The following is an 18,521-nucleotide window of genomic DNA, read 5'->3' on the forward strand; positions in this document are numbered from 1 at the left end:
TTATTCCTCAAACAAAAAGGGGTATAAGTGTTTCGATCCTCAAACTAAGAAATTTCATGTGAGTATGGATGTGTCATTTATGGAAACAAAATCCTATTTCCCCAACACTTCTCTTCAGGGGGAGACAAGTGGAGTAGAAGACCGTTTTTGGGATATTTCTATCCCGCTCCCCAATGTCATTTATCCTACACAAACACCACATCTGTCTGATAATGATCACTTAGGAGAACCAAGTTCTATGGTGCCTAGTCAAAAAGATTTTTGTTTAGGGGGAGAAGTACTACAAAATGATCTAAATCCTGAGCTTCAGGTTTATACTAGGAAGCGATTTCATCTGAGGAATAATGACCCGAATGTCCATCCTAATGACCCGAATGTCCACCCGAGTTCTGGCATCGAAATTTTAGGTAATCCTATTCCTTCTATTTCCGACCTTGATGTTCCTATAGCAATTAGGAAAGGTGTCCGAAATTGCATTAAACATCCTATTGCAAATTACCTCTCCTATCAAAGACTGTCTAAAACCCATAGAGCTTTCGCATCTAGGATTTCACACTTGTTTGTTCCAAGGAATATACAGGAAGCATTGGATGATCCGAATTGGAAATTAGCAGTCATGGAGGAGATGAATGCTTTAAGGAGAAGTGGTACTTGGGAGATAGTTGATCTACCCAAAGACAAGAAAACAGTTGGGTGTAAATGGGTGTTTACGATAAAATGTAACGCAGATGGAAGCGTTGAGAGATACAAGGCGAGACTGGTGGCTAAAGGCTTCACTCAAACTTATGGGATCGACTATCAGGAGACGTTTGCTCCTGTTGCTAAAATAAATTCCATCCGAGTACTGTTATCTCTTGCAGTAAATTCAGATTGGCCTCTACATCAACTTGACATTAAAAATGCATTTCTCAATGGTGATCTTGAAGAGGAGGTGTTGATGAGCCTACCGCCGGGATTTGAGCAGAGACTTGGAAGCGGCAGAGTATGCCGATTGAACAAGTCATTATACGGACTCAAACAATCACCAAGAGCGTGGTTTGAACGCTTTGGGAAGGCAGTTATCAGTTGTGGCTTCTCGCAGAGTCAAGCAGATCACACAATATTTTATAAACATTCAAAAAACAGTAAAATTGCAATTTTAATTGTTTATGTTGATGACATCATTTTAACTGGTAATGATGAAGCAGAGTTAGCAGCCCTCAAAGAGAAACTCGCAAAAGAATTTCACATTAAGGATCTGGGAGCCCTCAAGTATTTCCTCGGAATGGAATTTGCAAGATCCAAGGAAGGTATATTCGTTAATCAGAGAAAATATGTTCTTGATCTCCTTGGAGAAACAGGTATGCTTGGTTGTAAGATGGTGGAGACTCCGATCGAGCCTAACTTGAAGTTACAAGCTGCTAAGGCTGAAGAAGTCAAAGAGAGGGAACAATATCAGCGACTTGTAGGGAAATTGATTTACTTGTCTCATACGCGGCCTGATATTGCCTTTGCAGTCAGCATGGTAAGTCAGTTCATGCACTCACCAGGGGCAGAGCACTTTGAGGCCGTTTATAAGATCTTAAGATATTTGAAAGGAACTCCAGGGAGAGGCTTACTGTTCAAGAAACATGGACATCTTCAAGTTGAAGTATACACAGATGCAGACTGGGCAGGAAGTGTTACAGACAGGAGATCAACATCCGGATACTGCTCCTTTGTAGGTGGGAACCTAGTTACATGGCGGAGTAAAAAACAGAATGTGGTAGCTAGAAGTAGTGCAGAAGCAGAGTTCAGAGCTGTTGCCCATGGAATCTGTGAAGTAATGTGGATTAAAAGAATTCTTGAAGAATTAAAGCTTTCTCACCCGACACCTATGAAGGTCTATTGTGACAACAAAGCAGCTATATCTATAGCTCATAATCCAGTTCTACATGATCGCACAAAACATATAGAAGTGGATAAACATTTCATCAAGGAGAAAATCAATGCTGGCATAATCTGTATGACCTACCTTCCAACAGGTGAACAATTAGTTGATGTGCTAACGAAGGGACTACACAAGAAGCAATTTGATAAGCTGACTAGCAAGCTGGCTATGGAAGATATCTTCAAACCAGCTTGAGGGGGAGTGCTGGAAATTTGTGTTAATGCATATAATATGATAGTGGTGTTAGTGGCATGTATAGAATATGATAGTGGTAGATAATAAGATAGTGGCATATGATAGTGGTGTTGGTGGCATGTATATAATATGATAGTGGTGTTGGTGGCATGTATAGAATATGATAGTGGTAGATAGTGGTAATATATAATATGTAAGTGGCATATAATGGGTTATAATGATGTTTGTAATATCTCCTATATAAGGAGTGTCATTTGGTCTTGTAAGATAAGAAGTTTTGAATATAACAGAAATATATTCCTTCTTCCTCATATTTTCGGTCCTCATATTTTCTAAGTGTGTGGGATGTGTCCGACACTCATATCTAATTTAGACACTTAGATCCTTTAATTTGTTACAACATATGAAGAAGAAAAAACTCACATTTGCTAGTAAAACAATATTTTTAGCCTCACATGAATTAGATATAGAAATTTTGTATTTTTCCTAAATCCGATTTAATTTGTAGTATATTTCCACATAATTTACAACATCTCATACAAAAATATTATATTATATAATGTGCAATATATATATGCGTATATGACACATCCCGGTACTCATATCCAATTTTGGATACGTATCCCAAGATCCTAAGATTTAAATTTATGAAAATCTGACACTTAGATACACACCTTCACCCGACACTCCTATTCGATTCCATGTAGCTTAGATGATAATTGATATAGTTTTGCATTCTCAAGTACTTTGATGAGGTACCACACTATCAGTTATCTCACACCATAGCATTTTTAGAATATGTACGTGTACCAAGAAAAGCCATCCTTCAGAGGCAGAAATGTGGTTGAGCTCAGCACTGATCCCAAAATGCGACTTCAATAGTACTCTTCCAATTGGTTTTTTTATTTTTATTTTTTATTTTTTATGCCAGTGTTCTATTTTTAACTCTTCCAATCTTATTTGCAATGAACAAATAAGATTCTCCAACTAGTTATTTAAGTTACATAGTTCAGGGGTATAGCAAATTTACGGTCTCAATTACAGTACAATACCGTGTTGCATCCCCACCCCCCACAAAAGGTAATAGACCAGTGAGTTTAAAAATGTGAACAAGATGTTCAACCCACTTCTCTCCTCCGTCGTCACTTTCTTTTCAAGAGTGTTCCTGTTTGGCATTTTGTTTTTGTGTTAACACCGTCATTATTTTCTTTTTGGTTGGAAATGTTCCTTCCATTGTATTCAAGCATCAGCCAATTGACCGTCTAGTTCTCTTATTTTAACACTTTTTGGTTGTTAAGATCCCTTTTCTGGCTGCTGGAAATAGCTGAATGTCAAAAGAGGGAAGGGAGAATGAAGGGAACTAGTCAGAAAAAAGCTTTCCACTATACTATTAGCATCATCTTATGTTAAATAGCTATTATTACTACTGACACGTATGTTTCTTATAGAAGGTATTTGGCAAATGCATAATTTTATGGATGCTTTTTACCAAAATAAATAAATGGCTGCAGATCATCAGGCTTGCAAGGAAGTTGCCAACTGGTGATGTGAGTGCACTGAGGGTTGATGCAGCCAAAGAACAAGAGGAGGCACTGGATGAAGATGACCTGACTTAGCTTATCATGCCTGCCAACTCATCTTGCTTGATCTGTGTTTCTTTTTTACAAGTGTGTATTTTCCTGTGTATATGCAAGATATGAACATAACTGGGTGGATATTGAACAAATTTATTTGATATTTCGGAATTTCTTTTTTCTTTTTTCCTTTTGTGTGTGTTTCTTTTCAGCTGACAATGGAATTTATGGAATAAAAAGAGAGTATAACTAAGAGTTGATTTTGTGTTGATCTGATTGGTTATTCAAGCCATTAAAGGAGCTACCAGGGGTTGCCTTTCAAAGAGATCGTTTTCTGAATCTTCTTTTTTTTCTTCACTATAATTTAGGGCTCCGATGATTTGTGTCAAGAGCTAGTCGGTGTTTGTTTTCAGAAAAAAGGTGTGGTTTAACATGATTCTGGCCATTGGAGGAGGTTGCCAAGGCTTTTTCTGATATTTGTTTATTGCATGTGTTGTAGCCAATGGAAGTCGATGGCAACAGTGGTCTGAGGTGCAAGTAACCAGATGTGGGGATTGGTGATGGTGCTGAGCAATGGGTGGTGGTCGGAGGGAGTGACTGAGGAAGGAATGAAGATTTTCTTTGAAAAATACTATAGACCCAAATGAATTATCAAATTTTTTATCAAACCTCTCACATAGGTATGGAACCTACACAAATCACATGTGTGTAGTTTGGTAAAAAATTTAGTAATTTATTTAAGACCCTAGCGTAACTCATTTTCTTTTTCTATACAAGAGAAACCAACATCACTGTTTGATTACAGGAATATAATACGTCAAAGAGACAGATGCAAACTTGCACCTAGCTGGCTTGTTTTTTATATTTTCAAAAAAGGAAAATTGCCTTTTTTATCTTTTCTTTTTGCAAACACAAAACCGTAGAAGTGAATACCGTTTAGAATTTTTTTTCTAAACGTTAGGTGTCTATTTTTTATTTCAAACAATTATAAATGATTTACAGAATTTATTGAATTCCTGTAATTAAACATAAAAGTTGATTTCGTTTGTTAAGAAAATGAAATTTTATTCCTTCTCTCCCATCATCAAAGAAGATGCTTTTGGCCGGGAGGGTGGGATTTGTGTGTGGATTAGTAACTCTCTGTCGATATGAAGTGGTGTGAATGAATGAAAAGTCATGTAAAGCTTCTGTGAGGTTGGGGTTTACGTTCTAATCGATAAGATTAATTGGGTTTACGTTCTGTGAGCCTCAGGATTTTGCAAAATTGGCGGGGTGGCGTTGGAGTTTTTCTTTCAAATGGAAGCATATAGGTTGAAGGAGAATGGTTTTTTCACCTTCATAAACAGAGATCTGACAATCAAATCACAAAAAAATATATATATACATATATATAATAGTAATAATCTTTTGCTTATAGTCCTTTACCTTGATCTTCTCTTCCCCTCTCCTGATGTGGTCATGGTGGCTTTAGTTACTTTTTAGGTACATAAATGAACAGAAATTTCATGTTCGAGCATCCCTCTCTTCTCTTGCTTCAAGGGCATCTACTTCCTCATTCGACAGAATATCAACAATGGGTTCATAGACATCCCATTCCCTTCTCTTCCTGAAGAAGCACCAAGAGATTTACAGTCAATCTCCTGTATGGAACTAATTCTAATTGTATCATTAATGTACAATTGATATCCACAATGGATATTCAAATTTTAATTTTAATGCCATAAAAAAAAAAAGATTAATGCCATGTGTTAGATGCTTCCTACTACTTATACCTCCTATTGAAAATTGTTGTTGACTACAAAGCTCAATACTAGGCATGTTGACCAAGAACTTTAATATGACAAGCTCAACAATATATATATATATATATATTGGTAAGTTATAAAATGCAGGAAATTAACAGGCCTTACCGAATGGCACTTGATTTGTTACCAAATAACTTCATCAAGTCTACTGCAGTTCCACCTGCCTTACTGAGAGAGAGAGAGAGTGAGAGAGATGATGGAAGATAAAGAATTTGGTTAGGGAGAAGCAACAAAGACAAAGCAGACATATATTCAAACCTATATTCACATTGTTAATCAGATAGTAGTCAATCTTCCCAACCAAAACCAAATAGGATCAACAACAGATAAAGTAAAAGCAATAACACAAACCTGGCTGGGAATTGTTCAGCCCCTCTGCGACCCTTCTTGTTTATTCTAGTTTCCCTTGCTGAAGCTACACTTTGGATTGCAATCTAGCACATGTACTAAAATAGTAAGGAGACGTAAAATAGCTAGGTTTGATAATGTCCACCAAAAATGTATGACAAAAGGAGCGTTACATTCCAACCTCATATAGTTGTTCCCTAATTGCAACAGCAATTGCAGGCTGCAAGGCAGTAGTCAAATTTTAGGTTGCAATATATTTCAGAAATTACAAATGAAAAATAAACATGAGAAACTTTAAGCGGGAAAGGAGGGTTGAGGTTAAACTGAGAATTGGATGGTTAAACTGAGAATTGGATGCTAGGTTTACAACAGACTATTTCCAAGAGACACCCCCAGAAAAAGAAACATATACACACTTGGAAGAGGATATAAGTGTGTGCACAAATATAGAGGAGGTGACAATGACGATGGGGTCATAATGTTTTGCCTCTTTTCTGGCCAAATAGGACCCTTAAATAAATTGATTTTAAATAAAAAAAAAATTAATTGAATTCATAAATTTTCTCTTTATGGTTTACTGAACAAATTGAAGCAATCAAATTCTTAGAATGAGATCTTCTCAAAAAGCTTAGTTCAGGATGTAACTAAATTAGGATCAAGAAAAGGCTGAGAAAAATTAATTGTCCATGTGAGCGCATAAAATCAGCTCACATAGATTGGTGGAGTCAATAACCGGAAAAGGGATCGGGTGGACGGGTCACCGGTTCAACCGTCGGGTTGAACCGGAATCAAACCGTGACGTAATAAATATATTAAAATTATATTTAATTAAAAATATAAGTAATAAAATTATAAATTAAAAATATTAAATTATCTTAAATATTTGTCTTAATATATTTTTTTACTGAAAAATATAATAATATATTTTAAAATATTATTAATTTCAATTTTGGAAGATGAAATCAAATATTTAATATTCCCTCCGTATAATTTTAATTCAAATAAATTGATTGAAAGGAGAGCAAAAATTTTGGAGGGATATCAAATTTTCAATATTCCATCCAATACATTTGATTGAATCCCACATGGATTTCTTGAATTTTTTTGAAAGAGTTTTTTTCTTATAAATAGGTGAAGACTTTCACAATAATTTCATCAAACTCTTAATGGGATTCCTCACAAGAGGAGACTCTTGAAAAAGAGTTTCAAATTAAAATTTTATTATATTCTTATATTATATGTATGTATATATATATATATAAAATAAGAAAGAAAGAAAGAAAATTAAAAAAAAAAAATTCCGATTCAGATCAACCCGGCGAACTGGCTTCGGGTCGACCGGTTCGCCGGTCCAACCGCCGGTTTTTCCGGTTCTCCTTAAAAACGCCGGTTTTCATTTCTGGCCGGTTTAGAGGGTCCATCTGGACCGGAACCCCGACCGGTCGACGGTTCAACTGGTCGAACCGACCAGTCCGGTCCGGTTTTCAGAACCTTGGATGGAGTGATTCAAGAAAGAGATGAGCTTCGCCATGTGAATCTGCAAAATAAAACAACATTAATGCGATCCGACCAGTGGTTTCCAACAGGAGGGCACTCCGATGGCTAAGTTATAAAGGACCTATCAGAGAAAGAAAAAGAACCATGGGTGGTCTGTCATGTGCAGAGTTTAGGGCATACCTTCTTTTCTAAGCAAGGAAGCACGGATACGGGATTTGTGTACGATACAATACAGATACGGCGATACGCCAAAATTTGAAAAAGAAAGATACAGGTATGGCGAGGATACATTTGTAAATTTATTTATTCTTTTAAATTTATTAATGTAATAAGCATGAAAATAAAACCTAAAGCAAAAAAAAATCCAATATTAAACCTCTTAATATTAATCCAAAGACTTCACTTAAAAAAATCCAAAACCCACAAAAATACATATATATAATAGATAATAAAGAGTAATATAAAAGGGGGGGGGGGAGTGGATCAGCAAATACAGAATAAGAGAGACAGAGAACGAGAGAGAGAGAGAAACCTGTTGCACTGTGGTCAATCAAGACAAAAACGAGATCAAACAACTAGAGTTCTTCCTTCCTTGCTTGATTTGCTTCCAAACTTTTTGGATTTGTGTATTTGAGGTAAGGTTAAGGTTTTTTCTTTTTCAATTTCTTTGATTTCTTATTTGCCTGTGGATTTGAGCCTTGAGGGATCTAAATCTAATTTGTGTTATTTTTATTTTTTTACGATTTGATCCACAAAAAAGTTTAGAAAATTACATTTTCTGCCCCGCCGTATCCCAAAAGTATCCAGAACATATCTCCTACATATCCATGCATATCTAAAACATATCCAAAATTCAAAAAAAAAATAAAACAAAAATCGGATACTTTTTTCCCGTATCCAATACATATCCTGGCGTATCGAACGCGTATCCGTATCCAAGAAGTATCCGATACTCGTACGCTGCCCATTTTGGAGTATCCATGCTTTATAGTTTCTAAGAATGGTCTTCTAGGAGAGGTCCCTATTTATATAGTGGTTGATGCTTTGCCCTAATGCAATTATTTGGTGGGCATCTTGGTTGGACTGGCCCATTTTACTAACTTATATGGGTCAAGACCATGGTGATCCTTGTGTCTCACAATTGCTCCCCAACTTTCACTCTTTAATCTATCTAGAAGAGGAGGAGATGCTGCTATGATGGCCAAACATGTTGTTGCTGGGTTGGAGTGATACATGGATGCTAGGTACTACAACCATGTGCTCCTCATGTCTTCATGTGATGTCTGAATACCATGTTACATTACACGGACTCAGGTGTGGGTATCGGGTGCAGGTGTGTATTTAGGAGTCAGACATTTCAAAATTAAAAATTAAGGATACGTGGATATAGATCCAAATTTGGATACGGGTACGGAAATACGTTAAATAATTATTTTTAAAATATATTTATTATATGAAGTTGGGTTAAAAAAAATTTAAGGAATAACAAATTTATTTAAAAAAATAACAAATAAAATATAAATAACAAATAAAAATTATTTTAGGTATAAAATAAATTATATTATATATGATAAAATAAATTATTTTTATTTTAGGAATAAAAATTATATTATATTATATAATATTTTTTTAGATGAATAATATTATATATTATTATATTAATTTATATTATATAATATATATCTAATTTAAAAGAAGAGGCCAAAGAACAACGAGGAGAAGACAAAAAGAAGAAGAGAGAGAGAACGCAGACTAAGATCAAGAAAGGGAACAGAGAGAACATAGAAGAGAAAGAGAGAGAGAGACCGAGACCAAAGGGGAATCGAAGCCCTAGGATCATTTTCTGGGTGGAATTGACTTTACGATGATCTCCTTTAATTTGGTCAACCTCACGACTAGGGTTCACGTTTCGATCTTGCTTTGCCACTCAACTTGCTTCACAAAGGTGAGTTTCAGCCCTCTCTCTCTCTCTCTCTCTCTCCATCTTTGAGTTTCAGCCTCATCCATTTGTATCTAGCCGTATCCTGGCCGTATTTCGCACCCATACCCGTACCCGTGTCGTGTCATGTTGGCACGGGTACCTCTCACATCATGCCTAGCCAAGTTAGGCCTTTGGCTAGACTTTCCAGCAGGTACCAAATTTTTTATGAAGAAGACCCTTGATAAAGAATGCCAACTGATATAGGTTTTAATCCCAAAGCGCTAGTCAAGCCATGTAATTCATAAAGAATGTCTAAGAAGCTAGGGCTCATTTAAATTTTATGTCTAGCAAGCCAAGGCTTTAATGTTTGAATGCCTAGCAGGGCTAGGACTTACTTGACTTCCATGTCTAGCAAGTTGGGGCTTACATCTCAGGGTTTACTTGACTGTCGTGCCTAGCAAGCTAGCGCTTTGATGCTCGAATGCCTAGCAAGATTAGGGCTTACTTCTCAATACCTAGCAGGGCTACGGCTTACTTGACTTCCATGCGTAGCAAGTTAGGGCTTTGATGTTTGAATGCATAGCAAGACTAGGGCTTGCTTCTCAAGGCCTAGCAGGTCTAGGGCTTACTTGACAGCCCTGCCTAGCACACTAAGGCGTTGATGTTCAAATGCCTAGCAAGACTAACTTCTCAATACCTAACAAGGCTAGGGCTTACTTGATTGTCGTGCCTAGCAGGCTAGGGCTCTGATGTTCGAATGCCTAGCAAGACTGGGATATTACCACTCAAACATATGATCCCAAAGAAATAAAAGAAAAGCCACTGAGACAAGAAAATCCTAAATTTTGTCCTTTCTCTAAATAATTATAGGTTTGGTGGTTGAGTACTTGCTTCCAAAGTTAAAATACAATGATGAAGTCCGGGCTTCAAACCTTGTGCTCTACATCAGGATTTTAAATTTTGTTTTATACACCAATATTTTAAGAGAAATTGTAAAGGAATGCATTCCAACTCCCTTTTTGTGAAATGGGCCAAGCTTAGACTAGGGATAATGAGGTTCACATGGGATGATCTGAACTCAGGAAAATTTGTTCAAGATGAGCTTGAGACACACACAGCCCAAATCAACCTCGCTCGATTGATGCTAACTGTTAAGTAACAACACAGAAACTGTGGGTTTTGTCTTTTTTGTTTTTTGTTTCTACCATTTCCTTCTTGGCCAAGGGGGTTGGTGCCTCACAATACACAAGTTGTTGGCACACAAATAACTACGTTTAAGCACAAATATAAACAAGTAAAAGAAAACATTGGGTCAACCAAAACAATTTGATTGTCTACGAATGATATGGTTAATTTGCTTTACTTACTCCAACTTCAGGGTCTTCAATACCCAAATCTCTGCAGAATGTTCTTGCAAATTCTTCTGGATCACAATCAAAGTTGTTCAAGTCCTGGCAATCAATTTAATTCAAAATGTGCAATAGCACCAACAATGTAGAACATGTAAAATCCAAAAGCATTAGACATTCACTATTAAACATGGACCATCCTATTTCCAAACCTATGAATACTTAACTCTCTAATCAAACTTACCCACAAAAACTGGTCCTTTATTAGCGTATGATTCACTCGAAGATCAAGCTGGAAAGGAGACAGAAGAATAAGCACCAATAAAACTATAATTTTGTATGTTAATTAGTGGGGCCATTTCATAAATAATTATAAAAATCAAATTTTTAGACATGTAGAACATATCAACATCAACTTTAACACCATTAAAATATCATATATTTTCAACAAAATCAAGAAAATTAATGCGAGCTTTTCAAATTACATGTACCCCCCCCCCCCCCCCCCAAAAAAAAAAAAAAAAAAAAAACCTTGATGACATTGATGCTATTCCTTCAATAAATAATTCCATTTCAACCTAAATTCATTGAACACAACAATTTCACTTGATTACAACTAAATTCCAACTCATTGTACCAAATAATTGATAGTTGCAACATAAGACTCATCAACTAATCAAATAATTTTGGGACAATTACCAAAAAAAAAAAAAAAACACCAAGGTTTTAGCCTTGTAACAAAATAAACCCTGAATTTTCAATTTTGTCAATTTAAACCCTAATCTTTTGATTTATTTTCAATCTAAACCATTCGCTTATTTTTGTTAAATAAAACTGACGGAAAAATAGTATTTTAGTCAATAAACTCAATGTACATATACATAAAATGTCTAAAATATCATTTTCATTGAGTTTAATGGCTAAAATATTGACTTTACTTAACGAAAATAGGCAAATAGTTTAGATTGAAAACAATTCAAAGTTTAGAGTTTAAATTGAAAAAATTAAAAACTTATTTTGTTACAAAGGTCAAACCTTGTAATTTCCCCAATAATTGTATATCAATTTTCACTTAGTTTCACCAAATTGCCCAACAATTTTGGCCTAATTCCATCAATAATTAAAATTTTCAGAACAAATTCATTAAAAAAATAATATTAACAATTTTCCTAGGTTTTAGTTGAATTCCATAAACAATTTCAAAACAAATTCAATAAATAATCAACATTTTATGCTCAATTTCACACGATAAATTTTATAGGCAATGGGATCTTAAGTTTCTTTTTCATTTTAACATTGCCAATTAGTTTCTTTTTTTTTATTATTATTACAATTCTAGGGGGATAGCTACGTTTTGTTTTCCAAAAAATTGACCCTGATTGTATATAAATATATATATATATATATATATATACATACATACATACATGTTAGTACTTAGTTTTGGCAATCCCATTTGACAAACATATTCTCAATTGTAATCTTTTCTTTTATTGTAATTATACTTGTTGCAGTGAGCTTGTGACCACTGTTCGAGTAGTTGTCCAGAGGTGATTTTCACTTTATTGGATCAGAGCTTGTTACAAAATACTAAGAGTTTGAATTCATCGATCAAGCGATGAAGTGACGAAATGAGCAGTCCCAGTCAGTTAAGTTGGTTAGAAAGTGCAGATCATGATCAATTTCAAATATAAGCCCTTCAGTTTCACTCTATAGATATGCAAAAACTCCTCAGAACTGGTCTAGTAAGAGAATTACTCAATCCTTGAAGAAGATTAAATTATCTCTTGATCACCAAGCATGGTTTGACCATCTTAAAGGTATTTCTTCATCAAATTCACATCCGACAACGAAGACTTTGGTTGATTCCAAAAGGCAAGAGCAAAGACTTTAGGTGGATTCCAGATGTAGCTTGACTGTCATGGATTCGGCAGTGTTCTTGGATCAATCCCTAAGAGAGCAATGAACACAGATGCAGCTACAGAACCCTAAGTCCGTTGGGTGAAGCTCACCATTCAATTCTAAGACTTCTCTTGAAATCATTTGTTTATACAGTGGATTGATTTGTGGCCTTTGGACCGTGGTTTTTCATCTCAATTAGAAATTGATATGGATCTAATCATGAATTAGTCAACTAATTGGCTGGCTTGGAGATCGCTTGAATTGATCAAGTGTTTGATGATTTACCTAATTGAATCACAAGTATAAATCAACCATTTAAGAAAAAGGGATTTTCAATTGGCATCATAGTGGGTCACTCATTCTTTGTTTTTCAAAGCTCTACGAATGAGAATACGAGCGAGGTTCGGTTCATTCATATATTCATGGATTCTATAAAAGAAGGCAATTTAACTATCAGACCATAACTCCTTGAGGGTTCCCAACTATTCACATTGGAAAGCTGAAATGACAGCATTTTTAAAAGCTATTGATGACAAAGTTTGGCAATCTGTTGTGCATGGATGGAAAAAACCTACTCTTACCAAGGATGGTGTTGTGAAGCTAAGTTCCACATCACCTGAATACTAAAGTAAGATTAAGCATATAAGTGTAGGGACACGCATGTTCATATCGAGACACGACATGGGACACAGTGGGACTCATTTTCAATTTTGTTATATTTATTTGGGGTCAAAGTGTAATATTTAAAAAAAATGAGAGGGTTATTTTGTAATAATACAAAATATATACAACCTAGGTTTTGTTTGTTGTTGTGCGTGAATCTCTTCACTTCAGCAAACTTAAACAGAACTGATTCGACTGCCTTCGAAGCCCTCCGGCGATACAACGAGACGAAGCTCTCCGGCAACGTGAGGCGACGAATAGTCCCTCTGGTGAGTGTCTTTTGTTCGATTCTTCACCGTCTTCTTCTTCATCGATTCTCAGTCAATCTCCATCACCGAACGACCTGGTAAGTAGTAAAGCTCTCGTCTCTGTCTCTCTTCTCTCTCATCTATCTCTTCTCTCTCAATCGATCGCCATCTCTCTCGTCTCTCTCTCTTCTATCTTGTTTCTCTCTCTTCTCTGTTGATCAGATATTTTTATTTTAATTTTTATTTTTATTTATATATATATATATTATATTTTAGTTTATATATATTATATCTCTTCTCTGTCTTCTTTCTTCTTTATTTTTTTATTTATTTTATGATTAGATTAGATATATACATATATATATAATGTATATTTTAATTTAATTTTTTTCTTTATATAATGTTTACAATATATAGAACATATGTTTATAATGTTTAAATGTAATGGTCTTTATGTACACATTAAATTAATATTAGTTTTTATTAATTTTGATTGTTTGGTAATATAAAATTAATCTACATAGCAAATGCGTAACATATATATTTAAAATAATAATAATAATTTGTTGTGTCCCCCGCCGTGTCCCCATTTTTTTGAAATCGCTGTATCCCGTATCCGTATCCGTATCTGTGCTTGTGCTTCATAGCCCAAACCATTAAGCATTCAAACATCAAAAGATCACTACTAGTTTTGAAACCTTAAGGTCGGAAGAAAATGAATTCTTTGATTGATTTTTATGCCAATTTGAGTGACATCGTCAATTTAAGTTTCAAAGGATGGGAGAAAATGAGTTCTTTGATTGACATTTATACCAAGTTGAGTGATATTGTCAATTTAAGTTTCAACCTAGGAGAGAGAATACCAAAGTGAAAAGGTGGTTAGAAACATTGAGATCATTGCCAGAAAGATTCCAACCAAAGGCTACCGCAATAGAAAAAATTTAAAACATTGACAAACTCGATGTGGAACAATTGGTTTGTAATCTTAAAACTTATGAGGCCTACATCAAGGTGATCCCCTCTCACCTAATCTATTTATTCCTTTTCTTGAGGCCTTCTCATGTTACATTAATCACCTTAACTCATCCAACCTATGTGTTGGCACCAAGCTTAGTCAGCATAGCCTCCCCATACCCATCTTTTCTTTGTAGAGGATTGTCTCATTTTCTTTCAACCTTCTATTCGAAGTAGTGCTGTCCTCTATGATGCCAAAGAAAGCTTTAGTCATGTCTCAAGGCAATGTGTTATTCTCCAAAAGTCATACATTATCTTCAACCCTAATGTCCCTGATTGGTTCACACATTTATTCAAGGCTTTCTTTCCTGTCCCTCTCAAAGTGGTAGCAGATCACTACCTCAGGCTCCCTCTTAGAGTTGCTTCTAACAAAAAAGAGTGCTTCCGTTACATTTTAGATACCTTTTCACAAGAAGCTTCAAGGGTGGAAAGCACTTACTCTATCTCAAGCTGGAAAGCTACTCTTGGTCAAATCTATTCTTTCTACTTTACCTAACTCTCTTTGTACCACCTTCAAAATTCCTTTTGGTCTTTGTGATAACCTCACATCCTGCATCGCATCCTTTTGGTGGAGCACTAGTGACAAAAAACCAAATTACTGGTTGGATTGGTTCATTCTTTGTGTTCCAAAGATGGAGGGGGGACTTGGTCTTTGGGATTTTCACCATACGAACACTCTTGGGCAAACAATGCTGGAGGTTACTCTCTAACCCGAATCTATCCATCTCAAAAGTGCCCAAATATTGCTCTCACTATAATCTACTCCATGGAAATGCTTCTTTTGGCTCCTCATGGGCTTGGAAAAGACACCTTTATGGTACGGATCTGATCAACCAAGGAGTCAAGTGGTGGGTGGGTAATGGTCACTGTTCCTCAGGTGGATTTCCCACTTAATTCTCTATTGCCTTATCCTGGCAATCGATCCCTCTTAAGAGCAATCGATCCCACCTTCAACAGTGACAAGTGATCAAAAGGTGATCCATCAGTCAAGGATCGCTTGAAATTGGTTTTCAAACAAAATGCAGAGATCGATAGGCAATCGATCGGTTAGTGATTGTTTCAAAATAATTCTTTCAACAGCAACTTGCAATTGATAGGCGACCGTTTTCTTTTGGAGGAGATTGTATCTCAAAAATTTAGCGGTTGGAAGTCAAGGCAGCTCATTCTCTAGCATGTGAAGGGCTACTTCATGTTATCCCGACTTAGCACTCTACATAGCTGCTAATTTTCCTCCGCTAGGGATACTGATTTGTCTCTGCCTTGATGCATGCTACCATGGCCGAACTGGTCTGGCTTTTATGTTTTGTTTTTGGCTTCATTAGCTTTGCCTTGGTCTGTACTATGTAAACTTTCTCTTTTAATGAAATTCTTTTATTCTACTGGAGGACAAAAAATTATGTGACTAATTTGCTTCTATCTAAGAAACAACAGAGTGTTGCTTTCAATTTCTCATATGGGATGCAAAGAAGTCCATTGATAAATTGAGTTTGATCCCGAGATGATGATTCTAATTATAACGCAATTCAAAAAAATAATCAAAAAAAGAAGATTAATTTCAAAGAATCAACTCAAAAGAAAAGAACAAAAGTAATGACGATCAAAATTGGTTCTAAAACTGAGAAGAATGGAAAGGACTTGGAATTAATGCTATGAAGGTCAAGGATATGGTCACATTGCACAAGAATATCCTAGTAAGAAAAGGACTTGGAATTAAACGATATGATTCACCGTCCCATTGTAACACTTCTTTTGTAATCATTCAGTTATAATTGGTATATGTAATAAGAGTAGGGATCTTTTGTAGCTACATCATCTTAAATCAATGGTCAAATTTTAAACAAAACTAATTAAAGTAACAATAAAAAAAGCCCTCAAGACCTGGCCCTTAATGCGCCTTGGACCAATCGTGTGCCTTATCGAATTCGCCTGGCCTGAAAACTATAAAGTGCAAACCTTGGGCCTAGATGGGACTTGGGCCTAGGCACACGCCTAGGCACGCCTTATTGAAGTCGTGTGGCCTGGAACACTACAAGGCGTAAACCTTGGGCTTGGATGGGACTTGGGCCTAGGCGCACGCCTAGGCGCGCCTTTAATAACACTGGGTTATACAGTGGATTGATTTGCAGCCATTGGCTGGTGGTTTTTCATCTCAACTGGGAGGTTTTCCATGTTAAAATCCTGTGAATTGACAGAGATCAAATCATGAATTGGTCAATTGATTGATTGTTTGGAAATTGGTTGAATAGATCACTAAGTGTTTGATAATTTGCCTAAATGAATCATGTATAGATCAACAATTTAAGAAAAAAGGATATCTATATATATGTAAACGATTCTATGGAGTCAATTTATGGAATCACCCTAAAATTTTGCATGACACTATGTAGGTATTAAATATTTTTCAAAGTTGAGTGGGGTCAATCGACACCACTCATAACCTTGATGTTAATGACCAAATATCAGAAGGAAGAAAGTTCAGCAAGATAAATATAAAAAAAAAAAAAAAGCAACTAGCATTATGTGATAACTAAGACATACCTTGATGGGGACAATCTTCTCCCCAGTGTACATATCTTGCCCTTCAAAAGATCGAAATTCTGTCAGCTGTGACTGCAAAAATTCAAATTTGAAAAGAAACATTAATAAGATAGTGAAGTAGTTTTTTTATTTTCTTTTAAATTTTGTGTTTTACTTGTTCACTTACTTGAATGGATTGAGCAATCTGCGTAACAAATGCTGGAGGAAGCTTTAAGTCTTTAACTGTCCTCCTTGCAAATACAACCACCTCTGAATCTGGATCTATAATATTCAAAAGCAGGTCCGAATAGTCCATTGGATGTAAAAGAGAATTTTATAGATCTTCAATGACCAACAACTCATATTGGGACTTATATCGCAAAAACAAAAAAAAAAAAAAAAAAAAAAAAACAACACAAAAGGGAACGAACAAGAAAAACATTCATATGCAACTTCACTATCATATTCCAGAGTTGCATAATTTATTTGGCCTCGTTGCATTATTTTCACAAAAACAGCGAAACTCTTTGATAACCCAATATATGAAACATGTCCACTGGATAATGTATATCAATTACACCTCACCTCACCTCACCTCACCCATCCATTCCAATGTAGGAACCAATTAAAGCAGAATTTGAAAAGTAGATTGGAACAACTAACTAAAAACAATAATAATGATAAAACAAAGCAACAACGAAAGCAGTAAAGTAACATTGAGAGTGGGAAAAGGGTAATGAAGTTCAAGAGAGAGATTGAATACCAGAAGGATTCCAGGTAAACGCATCTCTGAACCTCTGACCATCGATCTCGATGTCCAGACGGATTGGAACTAAATTATCAGCGGTTGGACTGCGTTCCAAAGAGGTAATGTTACCATTGGAAAGGGATTCGTCGAGCAAAACGACCATTTCTTCAATTGATAAAGTTTATTCAAGAAGAAACTAAACCCTAATAGTAAAAATAATAAGAAAAATTGAGAGAGAGAGAGAGAGAGAGAGAGAGAGAGAAGGAAATTTACATCCTGAACTTAACGGGATTCTTCGACGAAGCAGATGCTGCTGTGTGGTGTTTCATTGCTTCTTGTTTGGCAGCCGCACTGTGAGTTACACCGGCACAGCTTTTGCCTGGCACCCCATGGTTTTGTAAAAAATTGCTCCACTATTCTGTGATTCCCCAATGTATAATAAAGGTTCACCCAAAATGCAATTTGTCACTGAAATTAAACTCAGGCTTGTGTATAAGGTTCCCCGATACCAGTGTAATTATAACAGGTCATCTCGTGTGTATAAAGGTTCCCCGATACCAGTGTAATTATAACAGGTCATCTCGTAATATATAAAAAACTAGCATATCAAATAATATATTATTTAATAAAAATATAATAATTATATTTAATTTTTTTAGTCAATTGAAATTTTTTTAATTGTTTAAAATTAAAAAAATCAAAAAAATTAGTATGAGATATTAATCAGAAGGTTTCTTACTAAAATTTCATTTTGCTTATATAAATGGAAATATAAAATTCACTTTATATAAGTGAAACAATTCACTTTTTCTTTCTTTTCTCAATGTGGAA

General features: G+C 35.5%; 1 protein-coding gene across 4 annotated transcripts; it reads right to left on the minus strand.

Annotated features, from left to right (window-relative positions):
• Positions 1–5,029: 5,029 nt before the first annotated feature.
• Positions 5,030–18,273, minus strand: LOC114277437 (chromatin structure-remodeling complex protein BSH). Of its 4 annotated transcripts, XM_028219333.2 has the most exons (10): positions 17,964–18,273; positions 17,706–17,794; positions 17,130–17,224; positions 16,964–17,035; positions 10,843–10,890; positions 10,617–10,700; positions 6,013–6,051; positions 5,835–5,917; positions 5,589–5,651; positions 5,030–5,284 (listed from the first exon to the last, which is right to left on the minus strand). In XM_028219333.2, the coding sequence occupies exons 1-10, from the start codon at positions 18,017–18,019 to the stop codon at positions 5,182–5,184; spliced, it is 732 nt and encodes a 243-aa protein (XP_028075134.1). In that variant the 5' UTR covers positions 18,020–18,273; the 3' UTR covers positions 5,030–5,181. The 4 variants fall into 4 exon arrangements, with proteins under 4 accessions (XP_028075134.1, XP_082733387.1, XP_028075135.1 ...); XM_082877261.1 differs by lacking the exon at positions 10,617–10,700; XM_028219334.2 differs by lacking the exon at positions 10,843–10,890 and having other exon boundaries at positions 17,964–18,254.
• Positions 18,274–18,521: the final 248 nt, after the last annotated feature.

The sequence above is a fragment of the Camellia sinensis genome, chromosome 7 (assembly GCF_055761805.1).
Source record: "Camellia sinensis isolate YWXY chromosome 7, ASM5576180v1, whole genome shotgun sequence".
NCBI lineage: Eukaryota > Viridiplantae > Streptophyta > Magnoliopsida > Ericales > Theaceae > Camellia > Camellia sinensis.